The sequence below is a fragment of the Bombus pyrosoma genome, linkage group LG12 (genome assembly GCF_014825855.1).
Source record: "Bombus pyrosoma isolate SC7728 linkage group LG12, ASM1482585v1, whole genome shotgun sequence".
Taxonomy (NCBI): Eukaryota; Metazoa; Arthropoda; class Insecta; order Hymenoptera; family Apidae; genus Bombus; species Bombus pyrosoma.
Window position 1 is genome coordinate 5,239,671 of NC_057781.1, and position 15,581 is coordinate 5,255,251.

A 15,581-nucleotide genomic window follows, 5' to 3' on the forward strand; every position below is an offset into this window, starting at 1 on the left:
TCATACGTATGCATGTTCTCATCGTTCGCTGAATCGGGATGTTTCGTGATCTACAGGATAAAAGGAGATAATTATCCCGTGATATTCAGAGCATCTGGCGCAGTGAGAGAGAGCAAGAGAGAGAGAGAGAGTTGATTTATGTAAGAAAGGTAATCTGAAAGAAAGAAAAGAACACCGCGCATATGCGCATGTGAAATAAGAAGCATTCGATTCTTATGCAAAGATTCTTTCTTTTTTCCTACATTCTATAATCATGTGATCGTAAATGTAGTTTGTTGAAAAAAATTGATCAATTCACAAAGAAAAGAAAGCCATGGAATAACTTTGACAACGTAAGGAGCTTAAACTTCATCGAACATTATAAGAATACAGACTATATAGATACTATAGATACCATGTAAGAGCAGTAAGAGAGTACGCTTTCATAAAAGTAATATGTTTCAGCGACTGAGGTTTCCACATGTCTTTAATTGACATTATTTAATGGCACTAGAATAGTGAAACGTGAGAAATTGAAAATAATCGCTTCATTTATTCTCTTTTCTCTTTGCACACTGTGCTATAAATTGCTCGTATCGAATAATAAATCAAAGGATTTGGAGAGATCGTGGAATAAATCTTCGTAGAGTTCATCATATTTGGACAACGGGCTTTCAGCGATCGAAAAGGGGCTTTAGAAACTCTTGGGAAGTTCCGGAGGTTCGAGAATTCAACGAATATCTGTACTCGACGGGACTTGCAGAGACGGAAGACCTCACGGATCACTAGGACCTGGACGATCCATCGAATTCCCATAGGTTCCCCTTAGATAATGTGTACGCTGGAAAATATAGAAAAATTCTAGGTTGTAGAAACTAAGAGTTCATAAAACGCTGATGAAAAATAAAAGAGTGAAAGGTAGAAACATAGCAAAAATTCGGAAAGATCCGATGGCATCGAGAGTTCGTAAGGAAGCAAGAAGTTTAAAGGACCGTTTTATCTTAGCGAACTAGAGTGATTTAAAAGTTTTTCAGCTCTCATAGGTACTATAAAATATGCAGTTTAACTGTTACGTCTTCGAAACTGATGGCATAAAATCTAACGGTTATCGAGGTTATCGGTCTCGGAATTGTCGAAATTATGTTCTACAACATTATGGTCATCTTTCACTCTGAACGCAAAGTTTCAAACGTCTGCCGCTTACAAATTACCATAAGAACTTGTGAACAAATGGGGTCGTTGATTTCACGTTCCGTATATTCAGAGACCTTACTTAGAAGTCTTTGTACGCTCGAAATTATCCAAACTATGTTCCACGGTATCATCCTTCATCTTTTCGTTCAGTATGAAAATTGATAAAACAGCATAGATAATAAAATAGAATAAAATGGATGGCGCGTTAGAAGATGATACGATAATAATGTATCACTTGCTTTCTCTTCGATTTACTAAGGATTGATATGCATTGGCATCTCCGTTATAAAATCTTAATCAATTTTCATGTAAATCCAATATTCCACTACGTTCGATCCCCTCGATACGTCAAGATGGAAGGAAAAGCGGTTCACGCTACAGCGATACCGGAGGCAAGAACCAAATTTAATTATGTTACCAACATGCCAAAAGGGATGCTCCTTTGCTGCTGACACGGTTTACATAGAATACGAGTTGCTTTTCGCCTGAGCCTCTTCTATGGTTTGAAGGCGCAAGTCGATCTCGACGTTCGACGAATTCGTTCTGCTCGCGAAATAGAAAATAATATTAGGGGCGTATGGTGGATGGTGGTAGACAGTATTGCGAGTATTATCGATATCGATGCAAAAGGGAGTAACTGAAAACGACTTGAGTCTTGATAAGCGAATAGCTTATTATATTACACAACTGTATCATTGGATCACGACCAACCACGACAATTTGAATTAAATCAAAACGTTTGGTAGATCGAAATATCTTTGTTCCACTTTCAATATTCATATCCTAAAGTAATAGAGAATTCATTTTCCACTGTCGGAATTGAGGCAAATATTCTCTAGAATTCATACGTTTTAATTCTCAAAAGTACGTACGTATTTTTTTATAATAATTGCATTCTACAAATTTTCAACAAATCTTGGTCCTTTGACATGGCTGAATACCGCATCGCTGAAGAATTTCTCATTTATTTTCAGTGTTAATTGAATGACAAGGATTCATTCAATTTCTGAAGAGCGTCAGGAAATTAAACGCGATTGCCATTTATTTCCGAGTACTTTAACAGATGCGAGGAACGCTTCCGACATAAAGGAAAGTTTTGTCCATTACAATGAAATTATGACGAGCTGTGAAGTTATAAATCAGCGGTTTCACATATCCACGCGACCATGTAATTCGATTATGACATTTAACGCGAAACTGTATTACAGCGAACGTATTATCTTGATGAACCACGTGCTCATTATTTGGTCATTCGGTTACTGAAACACACCATCATTTGAACACAGTCACCCGCCGTGTAAATTCCTATTAATCGAACGTTTATTAATTGAAATTTTGCTTACCAGGTAAGTAACCGTGAATGTATCGTATTACGAGTATGGTTGCGCGTAATTGCGTAAATCGTTATATGTGTACGGATTTCCTTTGATTTCCTTCGATGCAACACGCGTAAAGCGATTTGTGATTTATTCGTAAATGTTCTCAGGTAGCTCGCTTTTAAAACTTACGGATAAAATTAACTAGTAATTATCAAGATTCATATTATCGAAAGCACTGTACTTAAATAAGCGACTTCTCGAAAATCCGAATGATTCGTAAAGGATCTTCCAGGTCTTCTAGGTCCCGTGCCTCTCTCGATCGCAGCCGGGACGATCATCGTAGAGGTTTTAGTCGGTTGGAGTCCGGCACTACCACGCCGCTTTCCCCAGAAGCGGCCTGGCATCCGTGCGGATTTCCTCCACGTTAATAAAAAAAAAAGAAGTCTAAGAAATTAATTCTACGCTCTGAACGGAGAGCTTAAAATTCGAAATATTTAACACATAATGAGAGAAATGAATTTGAAATATTAAATGATACTTTCTGCTAAATATTAAATTACACGTTCCAACAATGCGATATTTGATGCAGGAACTGAAAGCGCAGTGTCTAGAAGCATTCGAGCATAGGTGAATGAGTTAGAACTGCACTTTCCGAACGCGAATACACATTACGGAAATGCGAAAAGTTACTAGCGTAATTCGAGCAAGGAAATAAACGCGAGTTCGTTCAAATATGCGAAAGTACGTAGAAGAGAAACTATCGACGATTATAAACTTGAACGATACGATACAACCGTTCGTGTCTATTCTACGTCATGCTGACGGAGACTGAGACTCGAATGTTTGCCACTTATTCCTGAAACATCCATCATTTGGTCCGCGTTCCAAAAGTCTGCGCACGTTTTCACATGCTGGCCACAACGCGGTTGCTATACTGCGGTCTCCCGTAACGGAAGTTCGCCAATATTTTCGAACGGAGACTGGATCTAGGTCGTTGAAGACCGGCCACGAATGGATTGTAAACAATTCTAAGCGGCAGCCGCCGAAAGGAATTTAGCACCAGCTGTGCAAACGGAAATGGGAACTAATAATCGGAGAAAAAGCTTCAACATTATTTGTATTATCAGATTATCAGTTTCAGAAGCAGATATTAATATAATGGCATAATTGCGTATGTCATTTTAGCATGCACTTTGTAGATTAGAATATATCTATTCGCGTAACTGAAAAATATTTCTACCCATATTTATCGATATTCATAATAGTCTGTACCAATCTTCCTAGTGATTTGAAAAGCTACAGTAATGGAATATTTCTCAGATATATCGCGCTCTTATCTCCTTCACAAGTACCTAACAAGTCTCTCCGTCTGGAATTAAACCGCTCGAACAAAGTTCCAGCTCGAGGCCAGTTAGTTTCCTTCTGAGACATCTGCTTGTTTCCCTCGTTGGTCTGCTATCAAAATCCGACGTGGCCAGCTCTTGGCGTTGATACGGAGAATAGGAAAAATGAGAGCGAGTTTTCGGGGATCCCTAGAAACATCTTCTTATCTCGGTGCGGGGTAATGATCAGGATTTTTGTCTGTTGTCCGTGCGGTCGACGTTCCTTTTGAAAACGTGTAATCCGCAACACGAGATTCACGCTATGCCATCGTGTTTCACCATGATTCGGAAACTTGGTAAATGGCTGCCGTTCGCACGGTTGTTATCCGCCGCGGTAATAAACATGCCAGTACCGCGACATGGCAGCTTTATGACAGCGGGAAACATCGGTCTTCCTTTGTGTCCGCCCGTAGGTGACAATATCGAGCGACACCACCCGTTCTACGATAGCCCGATTAAACTTTCAAGCGAGCGCCACGCTGTCATTGATTCCTGTCTACGGTCGACGAGCCGTCTCATGGGAACGAATGGCAGGGATTCGGTTGTTTGACGTCCGGCTGCGTTTGGCCCAACTTCCAGCCCTTTCGTCCGAATCGAATCCTGGAGCTCGGGCTTCTCGGATAACTCGGCCTCGGCGTCGTCGTTTCGGCGGGCTTTGATTCCGCGCTTGGAATCGGAACGAATGGACGAGTGTCCCCTCTCGTTGACGCAGTGGTTCCAAAAGGCCACGATTCAACCCGTCGCCACGTGTTTGCCCTGGAAATTGATTTGCTGTCGCGTGTGTAAATGATGGAAATGCCGGGATTTACTATCAGATCTGTCTGATAATGGCCGAGTTAATTCGACGATTGGTTCTCTGAGGTTTTAACACTGAACCGCGTTCATCAGCTTGAAATATAGGGCGTGTTAAAATATGATATGAGAAATATTCTTTCAAACGCAAAACGATGACATCTCAGAAATAAAAATAGACCAAGGAAAGTGTGTAACATATTTGAAGGGACCAGCTCCTGTTCGCAAGAGAGGGATAAAGGCATGGAAGGAATCCCCAACGATTCAATTACTCGATCGCTTACAGCTCGTCAACTGGCACGAAAATAGGGAAGAAAAGTAGAACACGGCAGATGATATCGAGTAATCCGTGTCCCGGCATAAAAGCGGGCGCCCTTCTCTCTCTTTCAGCCTCGTTCTCTAATTTAACTTCTAAGGAGGCGGCGAAGGGGGTGGCGACCCCGGGAATAGATATCCACTTTCGTGAGCCTCTGGCATCGCATAACTTTCGTGGCGCGGCGCGGCGCGGCGATGCGCTTTCGTGATCTTATATAGTCGCTGGATAATGGGCCCAAGCTGAACGAGCATGCAACCAGGACGAGGGCGAACGTCTTTGAGCGGCCCGTGATAGAACACCGACTGATTTATATCGATCTAAGAGCGAAGGATGGTTACTGCTAGCCAGAGTGCTTAGTTCGCGGTATTCTAGAAACTTCCGTTCGCTACTGAACTTCCGTGGTACTACATTCTGTCGGATCATGAGATGCGGTCACAACCAGGAGCTCATCGCAACTTGCATTGTAACTGATGTTTATCGTAACGGTCGATCAATTAACGACAACAGATCGACATTCATCGATGAATCTCTTGAATAACGTAGAGAAAAACGTTACGTGAAATGATGTTTACAGAGATGGCTTTACATTGGTCGTTGCACGAAAGTATACAAAAAACAAAGCCCAAAGTCTACGACATTACGTTACGTGTACGAACAGTGTAGCGCCAGTGTACGATAGGCGTCATGACAAATGGAGATCGAGACGATAGCGTGATAACACCTCGTGGACAGACGCCCACTGTTTTACATTGGTCGCAGCATAGAAGCGAGATACAGCGAGCGATATATCGTCGCGCACGCGTCCCTGACGCGACGCGTCGTGGACAAAAGGCCTAAGGATTCAAGCAGGTGACGAGCGATTAAGAACAGAGCGAATGTTTACGCAAACTGCGGAACTCATCCTTATTACTCGCTCGAGGAATCTCGAAATCTACGATTACCGTATTGTGGGACCAACACCGAATTACCTCTATGACGTTTAATGTCCCTATAAACCTAGAACCACGTTTAAATCCACAACCACGGAGTCACGGATCTCATCTCGTATTATTACTTCGCTAAGCGATCTCCAAAATCCACAACTACGTGATCGTGGAGCACGCCCTAAATTACTACTGAGGCATGAACCCATGAATTTCGCCATCGCTGCTCTGTAGAACCCAATGCAAATCGTATCGTAGAACCTGAAGTTCTAAAGCCTCGGTCTCCAAACTCGGAATATAAAAAACAGGATGAACTTGGCCGCCTAAGGTTCGAGGTCCGTACTATCTAAACTCGATTCCTGTATCTGCAGTTCAAGATGGGATATTATTCCGGTGTTCGCAATCTATGGATACGGAGTATAGTGCAGCGTATAAGGTAGAACTCACGAGTTTGTGACCGTGTTTCGAGTTTTCATGATTTCAAACTCATTCGCGAGTGACTGATACCACTGGCAAGTATTTTATTTTCGTTGACTGATAATCGTTATCCTCATCAACTTTCCAGATTGTTTTCATGGAACGAATCTCCGATAATCGCGTACGTAAAATGAACAATTGTGTTGAATACTTGAATTTTACCTTCATAAGATTATCTCATAATTTATGGAGAAAAGAAACTGCTCCAGATTTCCCAGAAATATATTCGATAATTTATCTTAATGTATCTTAATCTTGTTAAAGTGCGTTATTCAATGAGATGATTGATCAAATTGACATACCGCATCATAGATATTATCGCGAATACTAACAGTCGAGGTTCGTTAACCTTTGGACGGTTTTATGACCGACGATCAAAGCTGGAGTAGGAGCAAATTTAAATGTAGGTTAATGAAATCAGTGACCGCGACGTCTTGTTATTCGCTATTAATCTAATTAATTGTGAACTTGTACGCGATGCGGTATTAAACTACGTTTCTAGCGTATTTGCTTTGACACACGGGTTCTTTGCACAGGCTTCCGGCTCGATGTCCCTGGTATTCACGAGAAAGTCCGCGAAAGAGAATTTCTAAAGAGTGTAATTTATTTGAAACTGTCATTTGCGAAGACGAGAGAAAGTCGTAAAAACCGCGTACTCGCTCCTACTTCAGTTTGAAAGCAGCTTTATGACTCTTTGCTTTTCTGTTCTTTTCGATGCCGTTGAATTGACGAGTGTCGCTGTAAATTCACGATCCATCGATTCGTAGGCATCTTCCTCTCCACTCGCTGTTTACCTCGGATCTTCTAATCGTCCGATCTCGTTTCTTGAAAGAAAGAAGTTTGCCGACGCCTTGACCCGAATTCTCTAGAATACACGTATCGAAAATTGAAATTAGAGCACGTGTTCGATAAAAATCCGGTGCTTTGGAAAGAAAAGTTATTCCTAGAAATATCTTGACAGAAAGGAATAAAGATTAGGATGTAAATAGGATTCCAAGTATAATTCGCTGTGATTGAATTTACTTTTCGAACGTTTCATCGATTTCCCATATCGCGACGATTGCCTGGCCCGTTCATATGATAAATAATTGCAGGCTCGAGTAGCGACGATTCTTCGAATTCTCATTTCCGATTCTTTTGTAAAGTCGCGTAATTCTTTCGAAATGGTAGACGTGAAACGAGTTCTTTTGTTGGGGCAGCAGCAGCTGCGCTTCTATTATCGATCTGTCGTATCGTTATGCGCGTATATGTGCACCACGCGTGTGACTGTAGCTTTCCAGATTGCTCTCCCACTCTTTCTCTTTCCCACTGTTTCATTCCGTGATGTGTACGATGTTTCAACGTGGTAATTAACATTTATAATAAATGACAGAATGCTGCCGCATAATCGGCTCAACTACATTACATAAAGCATTACGGTGGTGTCGACTACGGGCTGGCACAAACCACGCTATTCAGCGTTGTTCTACCGTGTAACGAAAATAATACCGGGCGTTCCTTTAATGCGGAAAAAGCATGCTTGCCAAGGCTATACGTTCTATCGACAACTTCTAAAGCTCTTTACCTATTAATTTCTCACCGCTGATACCGCGCACTCTTATTTGATTTGACAGCTATCGAACGGTAGAACTCTTTGTAAGGATAGAACGTTTTAAATCGATGTGCTCGGAAAAGGGATGAAATTTTCGAATGAAAGTGTCTTTAAACGTTCCAACTACTTTCTAAATTATTCGCCAATTTTTTCTCCGAGTTTAATACTCGAGTTGGAAATATTGGGAATATAGGAATTCTAGAAGTATCTCGTTAAACTTTAAATCGCTAACGTTAAGTGTTAAACAGTTCCTAAGTGCGTGAAGTAAAAATTAATCGTATCGTTTAAGCGGAATATGTTAAAGTTGAAAGATACTTCGGTTTCTACTAAACTCTCCGATAATGCTAACTCTGATGCTAAATTTCGCAATTTATACGGGATTTTTTATCGATATATAAAATTATCTAGTATCAAATAAAATTATCGATCATCTTCGCGAAACGCAAGCACCACGATTAACCGAAAATTCATTATCGCGAAATGGCAATCGTTTGAATTGATTCCATATAAGGAGAATAAAGCTGCACTGTTCATTCTTGACAGCATTCACGATGAAATTGTATTTTCATTCATGAAAGAATACCTAAATCGGAAGAGGCGAGTCCAATCATCCAGGATAGGCTCTTCAATTTACAAGACGTCGACGTTGTGGAAGATACTTCCGTGTACCCTCGAGTTGACGTGGCATCGAGAACGGCGTAGAGGCTCTTAACTCTGAAAACGATTCTACCGTTTAATTTGCTCGACTGCGATTCGAGCTGCAGATTATGAGCTGCGAACGTTTCTACCCTATTTAGACGTGGCTTCAAAACGAGAAACACGAAAGCCGTTCTTTTCGATGATTCGATTTTCTTTACAAACAAAATATTTCGTTTACGATTTTAACGACACATTGTGGACATATTTATTAAACGAAATATTATTTAATTATTCATTAATTAAAAATAATAATTATTTAACAAAAAGCAGCAACGTTTCTTTGTAGTTCGTTTCCCGAACAATTTGTATCGTTCAAATATTTATACAGTTTTAGCCTTCGTATCGTTTCATAGCATAAAACGCCAGGTTATATTAAAAGGTTCGATAAATTGAAAAATAATTTGTTAAAAATTGTATTATATCGCTAGACGTGATTGATTTTCAATATTTCATTATTGTAGAACGCTTCGTTGTTTATCAAAATATTTAAATGTAAATAGAGGGCGAGAAAGTTTGATGGTTGTCATCGTTTCATCGGTGTCACGTATACTTTGTAATTGCGATGCATTTTTCTATGTGCGAGAGATATAGATGTGATATAGATATATACATATAACGATGCGGCATTAACACATCAATACCTTTTGTAGTAGGTTGCATTTACAACGACGGAGCGCGAAGTAATGCTTTTTCAATACTCAACGAACGAGCCATTACACGCGGTAGAGAGAAAGGAACACGAAGTTCAAAGAGAAACACCTGAAGCGTTTTAAACTCAATTTTATTTCGACTGAATGGCACGAGTAAACGGACTAATTGCGCATAATTAAATAACAAGCAGCTAAAACTAACCACGGCCCATTTAGCCGGGAAGGATAAAGAAGAAGTCTCGAACAGACTGTTTCGAAGCTTTTTACGCTTTATTCTGTGACCGCATTCCTTTCGAACAATTAGTCTCGAACGGTATTATTTAAAGGATCGATTAATAAAGTTTACCGCGAATGAAACGAACGCGTGCATGATGTGTGTTATCTACCATAATTCCGATCTGCTTTTCCACCAATCATCCTTTCCATCATATCGAATAAACAATTCTACGCTCAAAATTGGATTATTTTTCTTCCGGGGTCGTGTAGAACGAAAGCGGTATAAACGTATCGAATGTTTCATAATGACCGATTTGAAACTGACGGTACGCGTATGAAGAATTGAAAAGATCTATTTCAGACGAACAAAAGCGACGAATAAAATTCATTTGTAAAAGATCGAGCCACGGAACAAAACTAAAGTGAATTCTGAAGAACTACGAGAAACAATACAATCCTTACTCCAAAATGTTAGAACAGCGAAGCGTATGCCTGAGTAACATTTTCTTTGCATAAAAGATTCCTATTAAACACAAAGTGTTTTCGCTTTTTTAAGCCGGCTGTCCGGAAAGATATCACGGTAATTTCGAGAGTACTCTGGGAACAAGTAACAAACGATTGCGAGAATCGGTGATAAAATTTGTATAAATACCCCTGGAATTTGTTTTCTTTACCGAGTACCATTAGCCGGCTAAACCTGTGTTTATAATGCCACATGTATAATGCTTTGTGCGCGGACAGTTGAACGCGGAGGTGGGCGTTGTTCGTACGATCTTTAAAGGAAAGCGGTTAATGCGTTTAATGCGAGTGCTGCTATATTTACACGGCGAATAAACGGCGAAATTATACATTGTTAAACGACGGATAGCGTAAAACGGCAATGGTACCATCTATTATTTTTTCCAAGATTCCTGCTCAAGTAGCAGAAAGAGGGCGATGAAGAACACTTTTGAATAAAACATATTCACCAGCGGCTATGGACCTGAAGTCTATTCTTCCGATTCTCCTGCTCGCTACGTCTTCTTCCTCTCTAACTCCTTGCCTTTCGTATTTTCTTCTTTTTGTCCCGTTTGTTCGAAGCTGAACCACTTATTCGTGAAACGACGGTCTCGGTTCTTTCCAACAATTAATGTGTTTTGCGGTGGCCAGGCTAGTTTCGCGAAGATAGCAGTTTAAACAGCCTTTAATTCCTGACGTGATCGCGCCTGCGGAATTCCCGATGGAATTCTTTTCATCGTTCGCCGCGGTTCACGGCGGATGATTAAAGTGTTTGATGCTGAGATCGGCTGTTGTTCAAGAGGATTCGACGCCGGGAACGTTCGGAATGTTTTAACATAGCTTCGACTAAACTCCATGTAGCGTTCTATCGGTGTTCTTCGATCTCTTCCCTTCTCCGCCTCTGTGTCGGTTTTGTGCAGAACCATATACCGTCTCCTTTTGTTCCACGATTTTGTAAAATCAAGAAACATCCTGTTCTTCCATTCATTTCTTGTCTATTGTTGTATTACAGCTAACATGATTATAAATAAATTTACAGGGGATATTAATAATTACCAACTACATTAAATTAAGTTAACTAACAAACAGGCCCTGGAGAAAGAGCTCGAGTCCAAAGTATTTGCAGAATCTCGCTTTGTGAATTTGCGACTGAAAATGTTTGGGATGTTTTATCGTGTACTTCTACTTGCTCTACAGAGTGCCGTGCTTACGATCCCGGATTAAAATTGTTATCAAGTTTGAAAGAGCTAAGAAGATCAGTAGAAATATTGATCAAAGTGAAACGAAATGAAATTCTATACTTTAACAATGGAAAGTTATCGAAGTTGATACTCATTTACCTTGGCGAGTAAGTTCGCATTTTCTATATGCCTGACGGATTTCGGCTAGGTTTGCTTTCAGCATTCATCATTCGTGAAACTAAATTGCAACTATCCATCACTCGGGCAAACAACGTCGTTAAAAGTGATCGAGTTCTCTGGCGCGAATAAAAAGCCAGGATATCTCATTGTTCTCGCTAATCCTTAACTAGGAACGTTGATTTTCCGTGAAATAACGACTTAATGATACCCAGCCGGGTACTTCTTTTAATCGGTCGGTGCTCGATGTACAACGCTCAGTTTCTATACGTAGCTTTGATTGATGAGCCGATCGCATGTCCTTTTTTGCTTCAGGTTCTGACAGCAAGGTGTCGGATCTTGATGGACAACCGTATACAACGTTATTGTACAGCAACGGACCTGGGTACACGCAGCCGAGGAATATTTTACGAGAAGCTGGCAAGGATTCCATTCAGGTAAAAACGGCCGGCTCATATTCTCGTAAAGATATCGCGTCTGTTTATTGGATCGGAAAATGATCGCGCTGAAATATCGAGGGCACGTTTAAAAATCCATCACGCTTTGTCGAGGGGTTCATTCGCGAAATATTCGATGGAACTCTTTCGAACTTCATATATTCCGTCCTCCATCGTCCCCGTTCCCACTTTCATCCTCTCATTCACATTTCCGTTTTCGAGACTCAATGGTCACCGACGATCGGTTGGTTTTCCGACCTGATAACTTTTAATCTAACCACGAGTCGCTGATCTCTTTTACTTAAATATTCTTGAAATGTGTATAGTCGGTACGTATTGTAAATTCGAGTCTTTTGTTATCGAAGAGTGATTTAAAGCGAGAAACTTCTCGCGAGTGCAAAGGAACTTACGGAACTTACTTTTGTAGCAGATCTTAATTAAAGATAGAGTAAAAGGACGAAGTTTGAGACAGTCTGAAAAGAAGGTTTTTGTTTATCGCGTTGTAGTACGATATTCATAGGAAAGTACGGTACGGTATAGTACTCCACGGTGAAATACGGTATTGAAAGCTTTATCACGCGTAACGTTCGCGTTGTAAATCAACCAGTAGACGGCTTCAATCCCAGATAATAAATTCTATTTAAAAAAGCAATTCTATTTCGTTGGACGTATTCGTGAAAGCATCCCTGTTTCGCGATATTAAACGCATACCCGACGTTCTCTAGCATCGGCTGTTGGTTTAATTCTTCGGATATGTCACACGGACTAACTAGAATGATCGTTACAAAGCGGAGAAAATTGGAAATATTAAAATCGCGCGAACAGACCACAGCATCGTTCCAGTCTCTCGTAACGTTCGTTAACATTTGCACATCGGCCAGCTGAAAGTTTCTTGTTCGAATTTACTACTCGTAACGGTGGCTGGGTATTTCGAGCGTCGATTGATCGAACACGGAAAGAAATGTCACGTAGAGTCGCGCAATTATACGTTAATTAGTGTGGAAACATTCCGTTCTTCAAACGAAAACGTTCTCGAGTTTCCCTTTGCCTGTTTCTGGTTGAGGCAAAAAAAAAAAAAAGAAAAAAGAAAAGAAATGCGATTCAGTCTTAATAAAATAAATGGTAACCCAGTTTCACAAAAATAAAGCGCGTTTTCATAAGACTTATGCAAAAGAGGAGGAAGAAAAATTGGAACGAGTGGCGAGTACATGGCAAGGAGAGGCGGAGAGAAAATGAATAGAACTATAAGAGTTTTACGTTCATTAAAGTGACCGTTCCCTCCGTAATATATTTGTTCTTTTTTTTCCGAAACACTTTAAATATACGTGAATTTTATTAAAAATACACGTTGACGACGAATATGTTATTTTATTATTAGTCTTTTTGTTTTCAGTTTGTTTGCCTTTCGCAATTTCATAGGCAAAAGCTTCGTTGATATCGTTTAAGATATTTTATAATTAATTGGTCGAAATCAAACCGTTCATTTAGATATATCGCAGCTTATTATCAGAGGAATATCGTCTTTTCGCGTATCAGTAATCACGAACGCGATAAGCAATAATCGTTGCCACCGCAACCGATTCGCAATCGGAATTTGTAGCACGCACTATAAAGTTTCTTCCCTTGTCTCGGAATGGAAAATCAATTTTTACGAGTCTCGTCCTTGAGGCTTCTATCACGGGCATGTACGTTGCGTATAGAAGTTAGAAATGATTGGAAAATTGACTCGCTAAATAACTCTTGCTAACTTGATTATTATACATTATTATACATTATTAAATATATATTTTAAAATGCACAATGTTTTGGTTGAATTACCTATCCGATGAAAATTTTAAAATATTCAGAAATGCCGTGTTGTTTTGAGTTCAAAAATATATATTTTACTGTTATTTTACATATTTACTGTTTATTTACTTTACTCTTATTTTACTTCGAAGCTGCATCGAATTTTGTTTTTTTTTTTTTTTCCTGTACTGATTCTATCAACATTTTATGCGATTATTTCCTCGTATTTACATTTTAAATTAAATAACGAAAGTTACATATTTTGTTCAAATATGTACGCAGCCATCCTGGCAGAGACAAATGGAAAATCTCACTCCTTTGTCGTTTAATCAAAAAATCCCGAGAGATGTAGGTCATCAATTCAGAAAATCTGTTCCTTCCTTTACATCTCTCTCCTCGTTCGAATCTCTTACGTCCCATTCACATTCACCTTCCACTAAAAATCCACCACGAGCATTTCTATTTACGCCCCCATTCCTACACGCATAGATACAGCTGACAGTAAAAATCGTTGCAAAAGTAACGTTACCGCGGGATCGATGAACGAAATCGCTGGTTAAGATCCAATCATCTGCCACTCGAGTATTTCCTTTACGATCTTTTCAACTGAGATAAGAAATCCAATTTTATTCCGGCCCGTTCGTTTCGGCAAGACGAAACGGAATAATCAAACGAGTATTTTTTATTCTTTTAAAGGAGATAATACGTTCAACTGATCGGGTCCGATTGGCTAATTTGGTCGACCGGCTGTTCCGTGTCACGATAACTCTGTTTACTTCGCGTGGAATATCATTTCCGTTCATCGACAAGGATCGACGGTTTTAGACGATAGAGTGCTTGGAGAATCGTTCGACTCGAATGGTCCGATGATGGATGGCAACTGCATAGCTGTGCGATATTTAAGCTTGCCTCCCGGGCGGACAATAATTCCATGAGATATCGTACTCCGCCGCGCCGCGTAGATTTCGGCCACTATTGCGGAACGATCGTAAGAGATCTAGCTATCCCAAGGGATCGCCATCCCGTTTACTTCGATTCGACGCTTTACGACGGCTTTTTAACCTTCTCTTCCCTGACCTATAGCGTCGCAGTGCACTGGTAGCTCTGGTGGCTCTGTATAATTCAGCGAAGAGTTTCCCGGATCGTGGGACAAGCTGACGTATTCATTTGTTATTTATTCCACTATCATAAAACCCGGAAGATTTATTTTTTGAACGTACAGGAGCTTAATTTTTCGGCGGACGATTTGATTTTCTCACTCTCTTGTTACCAATTTAAACAACACTTTGGCAATCAGCGACTGGTATTTTACGCTTGTAACGATGTTGGAAAATACAATATTTGTCAAAAAGAGTGAAAGATATACCGATGAAGTGGATTTTTAAATAACGCTACATATACAGTTGGCAAATATATTTTGCCTAGTGTTGCGCATACGAGCTATCCTATTGGTGTCGTACTTTTAATTAAATACTGTATTTGACCTGTGCCTGAATTTATCGGCAAATTCGGTTCATGAAACTCTAAAGCCGATGAATTTACTTGTTTATACGGTTCTTCATTATAAACGATCGATTCTGAATAAATAATCCAACAAATTAGATAACTTATTAATCAATTAATCAATGATAATTAACCGATTCGATTCTAGAATTGCCACTACAGATATGAGAAATTGACTTTCGATCGATTTTCTCTTTTCTGTTACTTTCCTGTCTCCTGTACGTATCGTGTTACGCTGTCTAAATAATGTTTACTGTAATACATCATAACCCAACGATAATGCTGTCGGTAAATTGCACGTTTCTGTTTTGTAATCCTTGACTCATCGCTAGACTCGGTGGTCAGTAGAAGCCAATGACACGGATAATAAAGCAAAGCTGTTACACGAGAAATTTCGTGAACAACGGGAGCAAAATAGGTCGAGGTATTCGAGTTCCTTCGGTTCGATCCTTCCCGGAA

At 40.0% G+C, this 15,581-nt stretch overlaps 1 protein-coding gene across 1 annotated transcript in view; it reads left to right on the top strand.

Moving 5' to 3' along the window:
* The window catches only part of LOC122573403 (alkaline phosphatase-like), a 234,674-nt gene that overhangs the window by 207,403 nt on the left and 11,690 nt on the right, over positions 1 to 15,581 (top strand). The window contains exon 8 of the mRNA XM_043739705.1: positions 11,710 to 11,831. Within this exon, the coding sequence (XP_043595640.1) occupies positions 11,710 to 11,831 (122 nt within the window). The remainder of the gene's footprint in view (positions 1 to 11,709; positions 11,832 to 15,581) is intronic.